Source organism: Erinaceus europaeus, chromosome 1 (genome assembly GCF_950295315.1).
Source record: "Erinaceus europaeus chromosome 1, mEriEur2.1, whole genome shotgun sequence".
Classification (NCBI taxonomy): Eukaryota; Metazoa; Chordata; class Mammalia; order Eulipotyphla; family Erinaceidae; genus Erinaceus; species Erinaceus europaeus.
The window spans coordinates 21727659-21747468 of record NC_080162.1 but is presented as its reverse complement, the minus strand read 5'-3'; the positions used below and the strand labels follow the sequence as shown (position 1 = coordinate 21747468).

Below are 19810 nucleotides of genomic sequence, written 5' to 3'. Positions count from 1 at the left end.
TAATTATAGTTTGGATGTCTAAGATTGAGGATGCCAGTGTGGTCCTGGGAGACCCCTTTTGTGATTTGTAAACACCTTGCTGTGCCTTATGCGTAGTTGGAAGTGGCTATAAATCTTATTTATTTATTTATTTATTTATTTATTTATTTATTCACCACCAAGGGTATTGCAGGATCTCAATCTCAAATTGTCTTGCCTGCAAGACAACTCCACTGTTCCCATGGCCTTTTGTCGTTGTTGATAGAGGTGGGCGTGAGAAACAGAAGACACTACCTTGTAGTACTGATCACTATTTGTGAAGCTTCTCCCTTTTGGGATTAGAATCAATTCTCAAACATCAATGTAGATCATAACTGTCAATGCTAGACACTATTCTTTTTTTTTTTTTTAAGAATTATTTATTTATTTATTTATTTTATTCCCTTTTGTTGCCCTTGCTAGACACTATTCTACCCCAGATAGGAAACTGATAATATCTGAATGTTGCACAGTAATGTCTGCACTCAGATTTCTCTGCAGTTCCTTGAAGTTTTGTACAGGACTGCTCATTTTTATAGTCAGATGAGGAATCTGTATTTGTACCACTCTGGGCTGGCTCAAAAGCATAAGTTGTTGGGACAACTCTGGATTTTACTGGTGGGGCAGACTGCAGTAATCCTTAGCATTCAGGTTCCTACCTGAGAGGGAACTGGGAGATAACCATAGTAACAGGTTGGAGCCTCAACACCAACACCAGGCAGGTTCCTGGGGGTGGTGAAGCAATGTCTGTCCACCTCTCTCTACCTACATCTTAAAAGCTGAGTGAAAGGGGGTCAGGCAGTAGCGCAGGAGGTTAAGCGCACATGGCGCAAAGCACAAGGATGGGCGCAAGAATCCCGTTCGAGCCCCTGGGAGTCACTTCACAGGCAGTGAAGCAGGTCTGCGGGTGTCTTTCTCTCCCCCTCTCAGTCTCCTCCTCCTCTCTCCATTTTTCGTTGTTCTATACAACAACAACGATAGCAGTAACAACAACGATAAACAACAAGGGCAACAAAAGGGAAAAAAATAGCCTCCAGGAGCAGTGTATTCGTAGTGCAAGCACCACCGAACCCCAGCAATAACCCTGGAGGCAAAAAAAAAAAAAAAAAGCAAAGTGAAAAAACACTGGCCAAGGAGCAGTGAGCTTGATGTACTTGCCCCTCACCCCCACCCCAAATAGACTCTTGCCCAAGAAGCAGGAAACAGTTGTTTTGAAGGAAGTTTGCTATAAACAAAACATAAGGGCGTGGAACACAAATTATTTGGAATTCTATTGTAAGCAAATGATTCACTTGGCTCCAGAAGAGTGTGGCATATATATATATATATTTTTTTAACGCAATATAATGAAAAGTTTCTGTAAATACTTTGCTGTATGTGCACCCACAGATTTTATTCCTAGAATGAACAGCCATGTGACATGCTATTTAGTACCTCTAATACAGCTCAGTCAGCTGGACAAATGAAAAATATCCAAGACGTATATTTTACTCTGAGGACCTTTGTTTTAGGTTCCTTCCCCTGCCCTTAGATCAGTGTAGCCTTCCTAGAAATTTTTGTGACTCAGGTACATTGAATTATTTCCAAGCCTACTAGGTGGAAGAAAGCAAATACTTAATAGAATTTTATATATATATATATATATATATATATATATATATATATATCTTTTTTATTATTAGGCATTTAACAGTGATTTATAAAATAAGATTTCAGGGATATAGTTTCACATCTGCATATGTATGTAAATCATGACACTCACCATCAAAAGTTCCTACCACCTCTACCCACCCCATGGAATTAAAAAAAAATTTTTTTTTTAATTGTAGAGATGTTTTTTGCTCTGGGACTATTGTGGGACCAAATATCAATATAAAAACTATAGTGCATAGAGTGTACACATCACCATGTGTGAGGACCCAGGTTCAAGCCCCCCCTGCCCACCTGCAGGGGGGAAGCTTTAGGAGCAGTGACAGTGCTGTTGATGTCTCTCCTCTCACTCCCTCTGTGTCTCTCTTCTTCTTCTTCTCCTTCTTCTTCTTCCCCTTCTTCCCCTTTTCCCCCTTCTTCCCCTTCTTCCGTAGCCAATCAACAGCGTCAGGTTGAGCCTGATGTAAAGTTTCGAGACCTCCTTTGAATCTGGAGAGGTGGCAGTCGTTAACTATGTGGGTCATAGTCTGTCTGGAGCCGCAGGGGCAGTTGTCTCTCTGATTAAGTCTGAAGAAAAAAGAAAAAGAACCACAACGAGGCTACAACAACAAGGGCAACAAAGGGGGGAAAATGGCCTCCAGGAGCAGTGGATTCATGGTGCAGGCACTGAGCCCAGCAATAACCCTGGAGGAAAAAAAAGAAAAAGACTGCAGGGAGCACCAAGCCACAGGGATAACCCTAGTGTGAATGGTTGCACAAGATGATTATTTATGCCTGAATCTCTGAGGTCCTGGGTTCAATCCCCAGCACCACTCACCAATAGCCAGAACTGAGCAGTGCTCTGGTAAAGAAAAGAAGTAATTAATTAATATTTCAAATAATTTAAAAATTATTTATTTACTTATTTTTATTGTCATCAGGGATATTAGCTGGGGCTTGGCTTGGTGCCCACTTGATGAATTCACTGCTGGTGATTGTTTTTTCCTTTTATTTATTCATTTATTTTTTGAGTTTTGATAGGAGAGAGAAACTGAAAGGGGAGAGGGAGATAGAGAGGAAGAGGCACCTGCAGCACTATTTCGCTGCTCCTGAAGCTTCCCTTCTGTAGGAAATTGGGTCCTTGTACATGCTAAAGTATGTGCTCAACCAGCTGTTCTAAATAGATGCATAGGGAGGAGCCCACTGACTTTAAACATGTTAGAATATTCTATACTTAGAAAACTTAACTTCCGTGACAAAATTCAAAGTGAAGAGCTGAGAACCACTGTCACTTGTTGAACCCTTCCTAATGCTTATCGGTCTTAGAGATGATAAAAATGCTACTCCTTTTTTTTTAAAAAATATTTATTTATTTATTTTATGCTACTCCTTTTTAAAAGTCACTTTTATGGGGATGGACCATGTCCTTATTAATTACTTTCTTTGATCACTGATAGGGCTTCACCATTCTAGGCCAACTTTTTCAGATAGAGACGGGGAGAGAAGCGGGCTCTGGGCTCAAACCTAGATCACGTACATAGCAAAGCAGGCACCTTGCCAGGTGAGCTGTCCTGCCAATCCTCTTGAACTCTTCTGATAGGAGATTTATACTCCACATCTTTCTAGAAGTTTAACAAAAGTCAACTCATGTGGGGCTGGGTGGTGGCACACCTGCTTGAGAGTGCATGTTACAATGCACAAGGACCCAGTTTTGAGCTCAGCCCCCCTCCCGGGGGGGGGGGGAGCTTTACAAGTGGTGAAGCAGGGCTGCAGCTGTCTCCCTGTCTCTTTCCATCTCTATCTCCTCCTCCTCTCAATTTCTGTCTCTAGCCAATAAATTCTTCTTCTTCTAGCGTTTGCCCTTCTTCCGTAGCCAGTCAACAGCGTCAGGTTGAGCCTAATGTAAAGCTTCAAGCCAATAAATAAAGATAATGAAAAAAAAGTCAACTCATTTTACATAAGCCTCTAGCTTTTGTATTTCTTCCTGAGTCTGTTATCCCTTTGATTTCTGAAGTAGTCTGGGTCAGCTTGAAAGTGCCAACTTAAGTCTATTATGTAATTAATTTTTTTGTCATTTGTTTATTTATTGCTATTTGTATTTAGTTGATAGACCAGAGAAAGAGAGACCAGAGATATGGTAGGCATCAGCCTCAAGACCACAGGCTTGTTAAATTCAACACTGTACCACCCTCTGGGCCACCAGTTATATAATTCTGAAATATAGCATGTGAGGTTCACTGAACTTCAGAGGCACTGTTGGAAAAAGGTCATAAGTCATAAAGTGTTTATATGTATTTAACTTGATAAGATTCAGAGATAAGGTGTAATTGAAATAGTTAAGTGCATGTTCCCTATATATGCACATAACTACTGACGCATTAGTAAGAGTAGTCTATGAAAAAGCAAAGCCTGTTTATTAGTAAATGACTTGTCAGACTACTGACTTGATTCACAAAAAAAGTAGCAAGTTTAGAGACGAAACCTTTGATCACTACATTCTCACAATCCTGTATAATTAGTGCAATTAAAAGCCTAACAAGGTAAGTACCCAGGTTCAAGTCTGACCCCCAACACGTTGAAAGAAACTTCAGTCTCTCAAGGTCAGCTGGAATGGCGAAGTCCCAGATAGCACCTTAATTAATTAACTATGGTAATCACTACAACATCTACATACAACTGAAAGTGTGCTAAATGTTCATTTAATAGACTAGTCCCTAACCTAGGTTTGTAAACTCCAAACTGTAATAATCTGAGGCCTGCAAGTTGGAATGAGCTGGTTTGGAGACAACTCTTGGGTGGTTGCAAATGCCTTTATTCTGTTCACGGCTTGTCTTCTGACACATAATAGTGTTGCTCCACAGGTACTAATAAAAATGAAGGAATGCACTTACCAGTCTCCTTGCAGGATATCCCTGGCTGTTTTTGGCCCAGTTAATTTTTTTTTAATATTTATTTATTAATTATTCCCTTTTGTTGCCCTTGGTTTTTTTTTTATTATTGTTGTAGTTATTATTGATGTCGTCGTTGTTGGATAGGACAGAGAGAAATAGATAGAGGAGGGGAAGACAGAGAGTGGGAGAGAAAGACACCTGCAGACCTGCTTCGCCGTCTATGAAGCGACTCTCCTGCAGGTGGGGAGCCGGGGGCTTGAGCCGGGATCCTTATGCCCGTCCTTGCGCTTTGCGCCATGTGTGCTTAGCCCGCTGCGTTACCGCCCGACTCCCAGCCCAGTTAATTTCTAAAAAGCATCAAAACTTCCAGCACTGAGTTCTATTTGCATGAGTTGTTATTAAAACTGAGCGTAATTCCATTAGTTATATAGGTCTGCGGTGCTTGGTAATGGGATTTTGAGGATCTGTACATTTTTATCACTTAGTGCCATTAAAATGTTAACTGTAAATTCCAAACTATGAATTAGTGACGTGTCTCTAAAAGCAGTTTATTCATTTTTGTAATATTTTCTGTGAAAAAATTAACCATTCCCTTGTGCTCGCATCTGTTACTCCTTTCTGTAGTAACAGCTCCATCTTGTGAACCTTTATGACATTGCCGCTGAGACAGTTTTAAACCTTGACTTGTTCTTAATCACAGACACACTTTTTAATCAATTTATTTATTTTTAATTTTTTACTAGTGATTTAATAATGATCAACAAGATTGTAAGATAACGGTACAATTCCACGTGGTTCCCACCACCAGAGTTCCGTATCCCATCCCCTCCACTGGAAGCTTCCTTATTCTTTATCCCTGTGGAAGTATGGACCAAAATTCTTTATGGGGTGCAGAAGGTGGAGACACACTTTTTTTCTTTATAGTCAGAGATGATAGGAGGGTTTTATTCCAGTAGCACTGAATTATAACCAATAATTGCTTTCACTATAAAAAAAACTTTTTTTCCCTAAGAATAGTAAATCAAGTATTTCTATCCCACAGTCTTAAAATGTAAGACAAAATTTCACATTAATCTATTCTTTCTTTCTGTTTTTCTTTCTCTTTTGCTCTTTAACTTTACGGGGGTGGAGAGAACTAATGGATTATAGTATAGCTGTTGACACACGGGTACAATTTCCCATCTCCCTGCAGTATGTATGTATCTGTAAATTCCTCTCACCCCCAACTCTCATCTCATTGACGTGAATGCATTTCTGCAGACAGTCAAAGCTTCCTGAATCCTGCATGATAGTTTAGCCCTCCTATTTTGTCCCATCTATCAATATAGATATGTAGGCCTCTTTTTTTTCTTTCTTTCTTTCTTTCTTTCTTTCTTTCTTTCTTTCTTTCTTTCTTTCTTTCTTTCTACTTTTACCAGACATTAATTAAATGTACAGTGGAATTTTGTGTTTTATTTTTTATATTTTTGCCTCCAAGTACAGGGGCTTGGTGCCTGCACTATGAATCCACTGCTCCTGGAGGACATTTTTCCCATTTTGTTGCCCTTGTCATTATTATTGCTGTCATTGCTGTTGTTGGATAGGACAGAGAGAAATCTAGAGAGGAGGGGAGACAGAGATGGGGTGAGAAAGACACCTGCAGACCTGCTTCACCGCCGGTGAAGCAACCCCCCTGCAGGTGGGGAGCGGGGGACTCCTTATGCCCGTGCGCTTAACCCAGTGCAAAACCGCCCAACCCCCACAATGGAATTTTCTAACTAAACACAGAATGCACACTTCTGGAGTACTTACTCTAGGCAACATAAAAGAAGCAGCGAAAAGAGTGCACTGTGCACTCTTTTTGGAAAGTAGTGGCAAAGCAAAGCATGCACAGCTAATATTTCACTTAACTGTTTTTCTTATTCTATGTTGATTATCACTTTCCTATATTTTTAATTTTGTGTTTGCAAACAAATAATTTCACTTCAAACTTAAAATCTCCTTAGAGATACTTTCTATAGTGTATAAATGTCACAAAAGCATACAGAAGGGACAGATACACATTTTAATGTCTTAGTTGTGGAACTAGATGGTCATCTACAGTTCTTGAGAATTTACAGTGAATAGAATGAAATGTAATCAAAGACTGGATGTGTAATTTCTCACCCATGAGCAATTGGTGTTACTTTTTCTAAGACCGTTGAGTAATTACAAGGATAGAATACTTTGCTCTGTCCTGGATTTAAATCATCTCTCTATTCTTTGTGGGTTTTATCTTCTGTCAAGTAGACATCAGGAAGCATGGAGCAGAAACCCCTAGAACATGTTAGTCTCCCTTGGTTTGACCAGGGGCGCAAATAAGTGACAGAAATTTTATCTATACTTTTAAATATAAGTCTGTAGTTTTTCTGCTTAGTTAAAAGTTGCAAGAAAGTAGTTCTTGACTTTAAACATTTGGCCTAATCCATTGTAATTTACCCACATCTGTCTCTTCTACAACTCAGTTTAACTTCGAGCTAATGAGATCAGTGAAGTAAGTGAGCAAATTAGCTTCTGTTACCATCTCTTTCTGTGTTTTCCAGGATGTGTTCCACATGGTGGTTGAAGTACCGCGCTGGTCAAATGCAAAAATGGAGGTATGTTTCACCTTACATCGATAGTCCAATATAAAGTGTTCCCTTTGATCTAGTCAACACTAATTTGCTCAAGAGTTAGGCAGTCTAAATTTTTGGCTTTCTAGTCCATTCTGTTTCTCAGTTGCCTCTCCCTAAGTCTGTCAATTTCCCTTTTGTGCTCTCATAACTAAACTAAACCAAACCAAACCAAACCAAACCACTTACCATTTGAAAATACGTTATAAACTCCATTTGTTCCTGGCATTCCCCAAGTCCAAAGCTAACCCTAACCCTTTTCTCCCCTGTCTTTTCTCTTTAATTACGTCGTTGACTTCTCCACAGAGTCAGTGACCTTTCTTGCCACCCCAGTTACAAGTGATCATATTGAAAGTTCTGTTGCACTTTATAAATCTCTTTCTGGACAATTAGTCTATATGGCTTTTGTTATAGATATTTACGTGTTTTGTTTTACTTTTTTATCTGAATAAAGACACAGTAATCGAGAGGGAAGGAAAAGACAGAGAGGTAGAGAGACAGATACCTGCACCATTGCTTTGCCATTTGTAAAGTTTTCCCCCTGCAGGTGGGGACTGGGAACTTGAACCCAGGTCCTTGCACGTTATAGAATGTGCGTTCAACTGAGCTTTCAGGTCATATTGTACGATGGTGGAGGAGGACCTAGGCTATGGGTGAGAGTGTTTTGCAGTAAACTGAGAAATTTCACATATGTACTAACAACTAATACAATAAGTATTTATTGTAAGGCATTAATCCTCCCAATGAAATATTTAAAAAAAAAATCTTTGTACTTTCATTTCTCAAATGTTAGGATTTATTCAAGCCAGTTTTAGTTTTTGCTTTCTGGGATTCATATATGTTCTGTTCCCTTTCTTTGAAACTTACCTGTATTCCTCAAATAAAGTTTCTATGTAAGGTCTGGTTATGGAGAAACTAATGCTTTCAAATTATAAAGATTTTAGCATGGGGGTGGGTGGGAAGGTGGAGTACTGGGTTAGGCGTACCTAGTGTGAAGTGCAGGGACCCACATGAGGATCCCGGCTCAAGTCCCCACCTTTCCAGCTGCAGGGGTGTCACTTCACATGTGGTGAAGCAGATCTGCAGGTGTCTCTCTTTCTCCCTTTCCATCTCCCCTTCCTCTCTGTTACTCTCTGTCTTACCCGATAAATACGGCCTCCAGGAGCAGTGGATTGTAGTGCTGGCAGAGTCCCAGAGATTAAAAAAAAAAAAAAAAATAGCATGAGCGTGTCATTGAAATGGAAATTAGGTAACGTATATTTGACAGTTTATTGCCTCAGGTTCTTATTTGGAGTATTTCCCATTCAAATATACAATGGTTTGAATCTCTTTTTTTTTTTTTTTTTTAATTTAGATTGCTACAAAGGACCCTTTAAACCCAATTAAACAAGACGTGAAAAAAGGAAAACTTCGTTATGTTGCAAACTTGTTCCCTTATAAAGGATATATCTGGAACTATGGGGCCATCCCTCAGGTATGTTTCTGTGCAGTTGTTTAAAATTATCCCCACCCCCAGGATTATCATTATGGCACAGTGACTATATGGAGGGGGGGATAGAATAAGAGAGAAAAAGACACAGAGAAATATCTACAGCACTAACCCATTACTCATGAACCTTTCCTTCTGTAGTAAGGGACTAGGGATTAAACCTGGGTCCTTGCATATGGTTTTTGGGTGTGCCACCAAGTGGCCCCTTAAAATGTGTTCTCTTGCAAAACAAAAACAAAAAATACCTTGCTGTGAATAAAAGTATTGAACATGTTCAGAAAGATAGTTCACTTGGAAAGTACCAGCTTTTCCTGCACGTGACACAGTTTGGAACCCTGGGCCCCCATGATACTGGGGAAAGATTCAATACCTTTTATCTGCCTTTTATTTATTTATTTTTATTATCGGATAGTGACAGAGAGAAATTGAGAGGAGAGAGGGAGATAGAGAAAGAGACAGTAAGACACCTGTAGCCATACTTCACTGCTTATGAAGCTCTCCCCCTGCAGGTGGGACCAGGGTCTTGAACACAGGTCCTTGTGCACTTAACCAGGTGCACCACTGCCAGGCCCCATTGTCTGCCTTTTTATCTGAAAAGTTGGCGTGGAGCAATGAAACCCTAGTGAAGACAAAAAAGAAATAGTTTTTCTGTAGTAAATTTTAAAAACAAAAAATTAATTCATTTTTCGAGACCTTATTTTCAACATGAAGTGAAAAGTATTTAAACAGTTAATTTCACATTGGGAAGTTTTCTGTTTTCTCAGATAAATTCCTATATGGACTGGTTATAAAAATTCTTTCTTTACCGAGTAAGTGACAAAACCATTAAGAAGCAGTATTTCCTAGTGCTGAAAAGCACTGTTTTTTGGCACCAGACTAACACTCAAATCACAAGTCAGTGCTTTCCTATCTTATCTAACATTCCTGTTTCTTTCTCCTAAAGACATTAATATCTTCCCCCTGAGATATTAATAGTATGTAGATATTGGCCGTTGTGAGCTATAAAACACTACCTCGTGCATAGAAGTTTGCACAGCTGTTCATCTTTATTTGTCTTTTCAGTGTACTGATTCCTTCTTCTTTAAAGCAGGGTCTTTGTGGTAAAGTGTTGAGGGGATTCTGTCTCCCCAAGCAGACAACAAATTGATAAAGCATTGTTTATCAATTTCCAGCACAGTGCCAGTGTGTAGTGTTCTTATTTAATACTTGAATGAAGAATCATTAGAATCATGTCTTTTGGGTAGGGGTTATAGTACATAACGGTTATACAAGAAGACTCTTATGCCTGGAGTTCCAGAGTCCAGGCTTACTCCCACTGAGCCAGAGCAAAGCAGTGCTCGTGTTTAAAAAAAAAAAAAAAAAAAAAAAAAGGCTCCCCACCTACAGGGAAGTCACTTCACAGGCGGTGAAGCAGGTCTGCAGGTGTCTCTCTTTCTTTCCCCCTTTGTCTTCCCCTCCTCTCTCAATTTCTCTGTCCTATCCAACAACAATGACATCAATAACAACTACAACAATAAAACAAGGGCAACAAAAGGGAATAAATAAATAAATATAAATAAATAAAAGGGGCCAGGGGTAGATAGCATAATGGTTATGCAAAGAGTTTCTCATTCCTGAGCCTGCAAAGTCCCAGGATCAATCCCCCTCACCACCAATCAGCTAGAGCTGAGCAGTGCTCAGGTTAAAAAAAAAAAAATCATGTGCATTATAAATATATTATCTCCATTTAATTTTGACTTGGCTAGGTTAATGCTGCTGTACTAACGATTTCCACATGAAATATTCAGTATTTTTTCCTGTTATTTTTTTTTATTAACCTTTAGGCTTTTTTTAATTGGACTCTACAGGGAAGCACTATAAGTTACTAACACATAGGTCAAACTCAAAGTCATTTGTCTGCTTTAATTATAGCATGTTGCCTTGTGCTTCAGATGATTTCATATTTAGCCTTGAAATCCCTTCCCTCTGAGAAGGCATTGCTGAGATATTTATCCTTCTGGAATCTTGATTGGTTGTTTATTTGTTTTTTTATCAAAACCTTTTTTATCTCCTCTCACTTTTTTCTATTTCCCTTTCCTCCAACTGAGTAGGCAAACTCAAGAAATATGTTCTAGACTGGGAAAGAAAAAGATCAAATAGCTATTATATTTTAAGCCAACTCCTAGCAAACACAGACTTTCGTGAGGTATTCTACAAGGATTCTGTCTTAGAATTTAGCAGGAAAAGGAAAGCCTACAGGCTAAAGCTTCAAAGAATCCTGATTAAGCTTTTCAGTCTTGGCTGCTGGGCAGTGATGACGCTTACCTTCGCAGCTCATCATTTTCATTGTAGTCTTACTGCCTCCTTACTTCTACTTTAGAAGCTTATTTATCTAGCTAGTGGATGATAGTAAATATGAAAAGTTCATTGAACCTCTTTTCCTTTCATATCTTTTAGTGTTTGGGTCCAAATTTGTGTTTGCATCAGTTGTTAGGTACTTGGGTTTTTTGTCTGTTTTAAATGGAGTCATTATCCACTTCAGTGCTTTAATTTGGCTTAGCATTATGCATGCAAAAGGAACTTCAGTATTAAAATTATATGTAGTCAAGATTCTTAGATGTGATTAAAGACTTCTTAGAGTCTGGGTAGTGGCACACCTGGTTGAGCACACATGTTGCAATGCACAAGGACCCCAGTTCAAGCCCCCTGGTTGAGCACACATGTTGCAATGCACAAGGACCCCCAGTTCAAGTCTCTCTCTCTCTCCCTCACCCCTTCCCTCTCAATTTCTGACTCTCTCTATTCAATAAATAAATAAATATAAAACAAAAAAATATGTTAAAAAGATTTTTAAAACGAAGCATTTCTACTTTAAAAAAAAAAAGACTTTTAAGAGTTAGAAAAATGGCTAAAGATTTCTGTGTTTGCACAAAGACCCAGGGAATTTTGCCTTTTAATGTAAGTATGACCCATTTTGTCAATGGAATATGTAAGAACGATATATTCTAAGCCTTATTTTTTTTTTTCAGACTTGGGAAGACCCAGGACACAATGACGAAAACACTGGCTGTTGTGGTGACAATGACCCCATAGATGTGTGTGAAATTGGAAGCAAGGTAATAGAACCTGAAATGTTTCTTCAGTGTTAAGATACAAAGTTCATATTTTAAAAATATGGTGACTAGGGGGACAGGTGATGGTGCACTTGGTTAAGTGCACGTGTTGCCATGTACAAGGGACCTGGGTTTGATTCCCCAGCCCCTACTTGCAGGGGAAACTTCACAAGTGGTGAAGCAAGGATGCAGGTGTCCCTCTGTCTGCCTCTGTCTCTATCTACCTTCTTTCTCAATTTCTTTCTGTTCTATCAAATGAAATAAATAAATAAATAAATGTTTACAAATATATATTGGGTGAATAAAATATAAATAATGTGTATTTTAGTGAATTAATGGTATCTTTTGTTTAAAAAAAAAAAAAAAAAAAGACCTTCATGCCTGAGCCTCTAGGGTTTCTTTTTAAATTTTTTAAAAAATATTTATTTTATTTATTTATTTTCCCTTTTGTTGCCCTTGTTGTTTTATTGTTGTAGTCGTTGTTGGATAGGACAGAGAGAAATGGACAGAGGAAGGGAAGACAGAGAGGGGGTGAGAAAGATAGACACCTGCAGACCTGCTTCACCGTCTGTGAAGCGACTCCCCTGCAGGTGGGGAACAGGAGGCTTGAACCAGGATCCTGATGCTGGTCCTGCCCTTTGCGCCACATGCACTTAACCTGTTGTGCTACTGCCCAACTCCCCAAATTTTTATTTTATTATATTTATTTATTTATTTATTTATTTATTGGATAGAGACAGCCAGAAGTTGAGAGGAAGGGGGAGAGACAGATAGATGCCTGTAGCCCTGCTTCACCACTTGCAAAACTTTCCTCCTGCAGGTGGGGAATGGGGTCTCAAAGCCAGGTCCTTGTGCACTATAACAGGTCCACTCAACCAGGTGTGCCACCACCTGGCCCCATGAATTAATGACATCTTTTTGGATGATAAAAGCTTTCATTTCATCTAAACATTTTTACATTATAATCGGTACATTTAAATTTATTCTTGAAAATGACTGTGTATGTGCATGTATGCTATACATATATGTAAAGAAGTATGTCTGTCCTGCATTTCTTTGGAAGACAGGTAACTACTCAGGATAAAAGAGGAATATTTTATTTCAGAGGAAGAGGCAAGCCTTGCCTGATGATTTGAAGTGGTCAGAGACTTGATCATGCCAAATACTTCCTAAATTGGAGGTTTATGACAGGAACTCCTCTGAAAAGTAGGGTTGCTTTAGTAACTCTGACTATCGTTATATTTCTTTGGCTTTTCTCGGGCTCAGAAAAAGTTAATAACTGAAAAAAGTTACCATTCACTTTTGCTGTGTCACAAAGTTAAGTCATTCATGACTTGCCTAATTTACTATTTTATGTAAAATAAAAGCTAAAGAAAACTTAGTGAAGGATGTATTGGGGACTAATTGTGAAGGATTCTTGTGTCAATACAACTAAAGATAGCTCAGAAGACACTGATGAATCTGAATTATGTGTACTGACTTTCTTAGGACCTGGAAGTTAATAAAAGTTACCTGTTTTCCACTTTTATAGGACTGATGGTCATTTACTTCTTTATCTTTAAAAAATCTGCTTAAAGGAACAGTCTTAGGGTAGGTTTGCAAGTACGGGACACCTTCCTTATTTCCTGTTTCCGTGGTTCATTCTATATTATTATCCTGACTGTAGTTATTGATTGTCAGGTATGTACAAGAGGTGAAATAATCAAGGTGAAAGTTTTGGGCATATTGGCTATGATTGATGAAGGGGAAACGGACTGGAAAGTCATCGCCATTAATGTGGATGACCCTGATGCCGCCAATTATAACGGTAAGGAAACTTCGTGAAGTGTCTGAAGTCCTTATACCTAAATTGTTAAAAATAATAATAAAAATAAAGTAAGAAGATGTATTTATTTGTTAATAAAAGAGAACCAGAGCATCAGTCTGATACATAGGGTACTAGAAGTTGAACGCAGGACCTTGGACTTGAGGGTTCAAGTTTTACCCACTGCACCACCTCCCAGGACCCTATACCTGTATTATAGGCCACCAAGCTAAACAGCTTAACATGTAATGGCAGAATTATATAAACTCTCATATATCCTTAAGAAGGAAATTTAAGGAGTCGGGCGGTAGCGCAGCGGGATAAGCACACGTGGCGCAAAGCGCAAGGGCCAATGTTAAGGATCCCAGTTCGAGCCCCTGGCTCCCCACCTGCAGGTGGGTTGATTCATGGGTGGTGAAACAGGTCTGTAGGTGTCTATCTTTTTATCCCCCTCTCTGTCTTCCCCTCCTCTCTCTATTTCTCTCTGTCCTATCCAACATTGATGACATCAATAACAACATCAATAATAACAACAACAATAAAACAAGGGCAACAAAAGGGAATAAATAAATATTTTTAAAAGACGGAAATTTAACATAACATAGTTATTTCTATTAAAAAAGAAATTAGTGCCATGAGGGTTACTGTAGTAGTTCACTATTTCCATGATAAACTCACCACTTTTGTCAGTCTCTTTGTAAATTTTATTTATTTGATATATACACAGATAGGTAGGTAGATACATAGGCATATAAGACAGAGAAATTGAGAGGGATGGAGAAATAGAGGGAGAGAAAGAGATATCTGCAGCCCTTCTTTACCCCTAGCAAAGCTTCCCCCTGTAGGTGGAAACTAAGGGCTCATATGGTAATTTAAAAAAATTTTATTGCCTTTATTTATTTATTTATTGGTTAGAGACAGCCAGAAATTAAGAGGGAAGGGAGGATAGAGCGACATCTGCAACACTGCTTCACCACTTGCAAAGTTTTCCCCCTGCAGGTGGGGACCTGGGACTCAAACCTGGATCCTTGCGCATTGTAACATGTGCGGTCAACCAGGTGTGCCATCACCTGGCCCCCATATGGTAATTCTTATGTTTAGCCTTTTGAGTAATTGCCAGATTTATCTATTTTCATGTCATTACTTTCTGGAACTATAAAATACTCCAGGATATATATAACCCCAGCACTGGAACCAGCTGTCATTCCTTTTATTAGAGAATGCTATTGAGGGGCAGGCGGTAGCACAGTGGGTTAAGCTTATGTGGCACAAAGCACAAGGACCGTTGTGAGGATCTTGGTTCCAGCCCCCAGCTTCCCACCTGTAAGGGGGTTGCTTCACAAGTGGTAAAGCAGGTCTGCAGGTGTCTATTTTTCTCTCCCCCTCTCTGGCTTCCCCTTCTTTCTTGATTTATCTCTGTCCTATCCAACAACAATTTAAAAGGGGGGGGGGGTTGGGCGGTAGTGCAGCGGGTTGAGCGCACGTCGCGCAAAGTGCAAGGACCGGCATCAGGGTCCCGGTTCAAGCCCCCGGCTCCCCACCTGCAGGGGAGTCGCTTCACAGGCGGTGAAGCAGGTCTGCAAGTATCTTATCTTTCTCTCCCCCTCTCTGTCTTCCCCTCCTCTCTCCATTTCTCTCTGTCCTATCCAGCAATGAACGACTTCCAGAGTTACTTAGATTGGCACTTTTCTCTAAGCCTCTGCTTGCCACTGCAGGCTCTGAAGATGCTCAGGGGAATGAATCAGAATGTGTACAGACTTCAGAAAATGGAAAGGGCAAAGGAAGAGGGAAAGTAGTCCTGCCAGTACCTTAATTTTTGCCCAGTGAGACTGATTTCAGTTAGATGAGAAAAAAATAATGCAGTAATTAGAAAAATGAATTAGATTATTAGCTGGAGAAAAATTAATATAAAAGTAGTCAAGATGTAGAACCACAAGTGATAAACATAAGTAGAAATCTTAGTGCGCTTAGATTAGGCAGTGGTTTTTTAGGACACTAAAAAAAACATAAGCAGCAAAAGAAAAAAGATAAACCATTCTATCAAAATGAAACGCTTGAGTGCTTCAAGGACATCATTAAGAAAATGAAAGGAAAATCCAAAAATAGAAGGAGATGAGTATATCATTTATGGTAAATGCTAGTGTCCAAATTTGTAAAGAATTCTTACAGATCAACAATGAAAAGATAGACTGGATTGACTATAATAAGAGGTAAATAATGGCAAATACTGGCAAGGAAGTAGAGAAATTGGGACCTTTGTGCACTGCTGACAAGACTGTAAAATGGTACAGCTGCGTTTTTAAAATGTCAGCCCAAGGTATAGTATCTGTCTGTCATCAGTTATAATCTGAAGAATTTATTGACGATTCTAGATAGGATTATTTTGGATACAGAGAGATTGAGAGAGACCACAGCACTGAAGCTTTCTCAGTGCTATGGGGGCTGGACGTGAACCTGGGATGCCTACATGGCAGAGCAGCACACTATCCAAGTGAGCTATTTGGCCAGCACTAGGTAGTGGGGATTCTGGATGTAGGTCAAGCCTAAGTCTGGCATAGACACAGAACTACCAACGAACACTGTGCCTTCCCTTCTCCACTAGAGCAACCTGGGTGGCCAAGCAGCCGTGCTTCTTGTGGGTCCCGCTAGGACCAGTCCCCTCCTTCTGCCTCAGTTGTGGGTTTCAGTGGAAATGAGGTTTAGGTTCTGTGCTGCGACAACACTGACAGTGCCTGACTCATTAGGCAAGTCCAGCCCACAAAGAGTAGCATGCAGTGCTTGTTTGGTGGGATCTTGATGAGGCACCAGGCGGAGTGTGTGTAGGTCTGCAGACCCCTGCCTGGCTTTGTCTCTGTGCATATGTTGCACACACAAGGAACAAAAGTTCTTTATTTTCAACTTTTCTTTTTCTTTTTAACCAGAGCACTGCTCAGCTCTGATTTATGGTGGTGCAGGGGATTGGACCTGGGAGTTTGGAGCCTCAGACATGAGGGTCTGTTTACATAGACATTATGCTATCTACTCCCAACCCTCCAACTTTTATTTCCTTCTAGCTTTGGTGGTCAGGCTTCACAAGTCCAGATCCAGCATATTTCTTCTTTTTCTGTGACAGGAGTTATATTGCTGAGCCTCCACTCCTACATAATTCCATCATCCATAGTGGACTCATGGTTTTAATTTAATTTTTTTTTAATGAAAATGTGTGTGTGTGTGTGTGTGTGTGTGTGTGTGTGTGTGTGTGTGTGAGAGAGAGAGAGAGAGAGAGATAGAGAGAGAGAGAGAGATGGGAAGAGCGAGAGGGAGTAAGAGAGAAGGGGAGACACACAGAATTGATGCTTCACCACCATGAAGCTTCCCCACGCAGATGCTCCCATTTGGTGGTCAGGAACTCAAACTCCAGTAAAGTGTGCTTTCTACTGGCTGCACTGAATCCAGCCTATTTTAATGTCTGGTTCACAGTCAGAGTTGATCAATGCTTAATATTTTTTCCTTGCTTCAGTATAACACAAAATATATATATTTGATCTTTCCCTCCAATCCGTCAAGTTTCTCCTTTAAAAAAAAGATTTTACTTACTTATTATTGGGTAGAAACGAAGAGAAATTGAGAGAAGAGGATGAGGTAGAGAGGGAAAGAGACAGAAACAGAGAGACACCAGCACCCCTGCTTCACCCCTTGTGAAGCTTTCCCCCTGCAGGTGAAGACCAAGGGCTTGAACCTTGCACACTGTAATGTGTGCGCTTAACCAGGTGTGTCACCACCTGCCCCTATCAGTAAGTTTCTAAAGCGCTAAGTATAGGAAAAAGTATGTTCCTAAATTCTCTGAATCATTCCAGCATATTAAATCTGGGTAGAACTGTAGGGACCCTTGATTTATAGTGGTTAGTAGGAAGTGTGGATGTTTGAGCATCTGATTGTAGGATCATTCTTGTAGGACTGAGTTCTTGTGGGATCTGGTGCTAACTCCTCATGGATAGTGTCAGAATTGAATTGAGTTGCTAAAATACCCCGTTGAGAACGGGGCTGGGGTTGTCTGGTGGTGACAGAAAACACCCTACACCTACATTTCAGATTTCTGGATTTTCAAAGTATTTCTGTATCAAATGTTAAGTTTTACATTAAGTACAAACTCCTTAAAATGTCTGAATGTTTAATGCAGTGCCAGCGATGGAATTCAAGGTTTTTTTTTCGGGGGGGGGGGCAGATAAAGGGAGAGAGAAAAACACTGTTCCATGGTCCAGGATGTGGTACAGTGAATAGTGTTGGACTCTCAAGCATGAGGTTCTGAGTTTGATCCCCAGCAGCACATGTACCAGAGTGTTGTCTAGTTCTCTTCCCCTCTCTTCTCTTTCATTAATAAATAAATACAGTCTTAGAAAGAAAAAAAAAAAAGCCCAAGCTGTTCAACCTTCCATGGAGTTCTTGCTGTTCCCATGTGGTGCCAGGGTTCAAACCCAGAGCCCCCACACAGTGTGAGGTGGGTACTGTACTGCTAAGCTACGTCCTCTCCTCCAAATACATCATTGTTTGAATATCCCCTTCTTTTCAATTTATTTGTTGCCACTAGGGTTTGCTGGGGTTCGATATCTGAATGGCAAATCCACTACTTCCAGTGGCCATGTTTCTTTTTTCTTTTTGGTAGAGAAATTGAGAGGGCAAAGGAGAGGGACAGCTGTAACACTGCTTGGCCAATTATGATGCTTCCCCCCTGTAGGCTGGACCAGGGGCTTGAACCTGGCTCCTTGCCTGTGGAAATGTGCATACTCTACCAGGTGCACTACCTCTGGGCCTGCAGCCCTTCTGCCCTTTTATACTTTTAGTAGTAGTAAAAATGTCATCAGTGCATGCCACTCCTTAGTTGTGTAGATTATAAATTGGGTTTAAGCAAAGTTAAGTACTTTTGTTGAACATATTCTTTGTCCTAGTGGAAATTTTTATGTTTTGTTTATTTATATCAATTTGCCTTCATTGAACTGCAGTTTGGTCATTTAAAATTTAGTTTGGTGAAGTAGAAATTAGCCACTGTTAGTGACTATACAGAAAGCTTTAAAGGCTGACCATAACTAAAGCAAAGTGATATGGAATGCATGAATTACAGAGTAGAAAAAGCCTAGTGAGATTTTAATATGTAACCCTTCGGTGGAGATCAAGCTAGTCACATTTGCTTGTTTGGGATGTGACTCTCTAAATGTAGCCTCAACCTGTCTTTTAGAATTTTCTGTCATGTAGTCTCCAGCCATTCCTCTCTTTTATTATCTAACAGATGTACTATTTTACTGACTGTTCCCTTGGTACTTTATGTCAAAGCTACTTGAAAGTACTAAATGGTTTCCTTTTAATGTGTATATATAACTGATCTCAAAAGATGTTTATGTTAAAATAACTCTGTTATCTTGAACGATTTTGATAATCTATTCTATGACATGCTCTCTCTCAAACTAAGTACTTGATACTTTTTAATCAAATAATTACATCTAGCATCTAGCAATCTGCTTATTCTTTTCTTAGATATTAATGATGTCAAACGACTGAAACCTGGCTACCTAGAAGCTACTGTGGACTGGTTTAGAAAGTACAAGGTTCCCGATGGAAAACCAGAAAACCAGTTTGCTTTCAATGCAGAATTTAAGAATAAGGTGATGTAACTTTCAGAACTGTAGCTTCAGACTTACTTGCTTTGGAATTTATAATTTAACCGTATTGTCACTGAAAGGTGATGATCATAAAATAATGTCTAGAGACATTATTTAGATATTTTCTTCCATCTTGACACAAGGAAATGATTAAAGAGATACAAAGCTATCAAGTTTTGAGAAAATGTTTATTAATTTAAAAAAGATTAATTTGCTATCACTACAGTTCTTTTTTTTGTTTTAAAGATTTTTTTTTAAGATTTTATTTATTTATTCATGAGAAATGATAGAAGAGAGAGAAAGAACCAGACTTCACTCTGGTACATGTGCTGCCAGGGATTGAACTCAGGACCTTATGCTTGAGAACCCAGTCTTTTTTTTTTTTTTTTTTTCCCCTCCAGGGTTATTGCTGGGCTCGGTGCCTGCACCATGAATCCACCGCTCCTGGAGGCCATTTTCCCCCCTTTTGTTGCCCTTGTTGTAGCCTCGTTGTGGTTATTATTATTACCATTGTTGATGTTGTTCGTTGTTGGATAGGACAGAGAGAAATGGAGAGAGGAGGGGAAGACAGAGAGGGGGAGAGAAAGACAGACACCTGCAGACCTGCTTCACCTATGAAGCGAC

The 19810-nt window shown here is 39.6% G+C and overlaps 2 protein-coding genes across 2 annotated transcripts in view; both read left to right on the top strand.

The window, feature by feature from the left end:
- Positions 1-19810, top strand: part of SAR1A (secretion associated Ras related GTPase 1A) — a 140902-nt gene that overhangs the window by 76776 nt on the left and 44316 nt on the right. The gene's annotated exons all lie outside the window — the stretch shown is intronic.
- Positions 1-19810, top strand: part of PPA1 (inorganic pyrophosphatase 1) — a 33621-nt gene that overhangs the window by 7256 nt on the left and 6555 nt on the right. The window contains exons 3-7 of the mRNA XM_007524145.3: positions 7100-7153; positions 8523-8642; positions 11666-11752; positions 13430-13556; positions 19062-19189. Of these exons, the coding sequence (XP_007524207.1) occupies positions 7100-7153; positions 8523-8642; positions 11666-11752; positions 13430-13556; positions 19062-19189 (516 nt within the window). The remainder of the gene's footprint in view (positions 1-7099; positions 7154-8522; positions 8643-11665; positions 11753-13429; positions 13557-19061; positions 19190-19810) is intronic.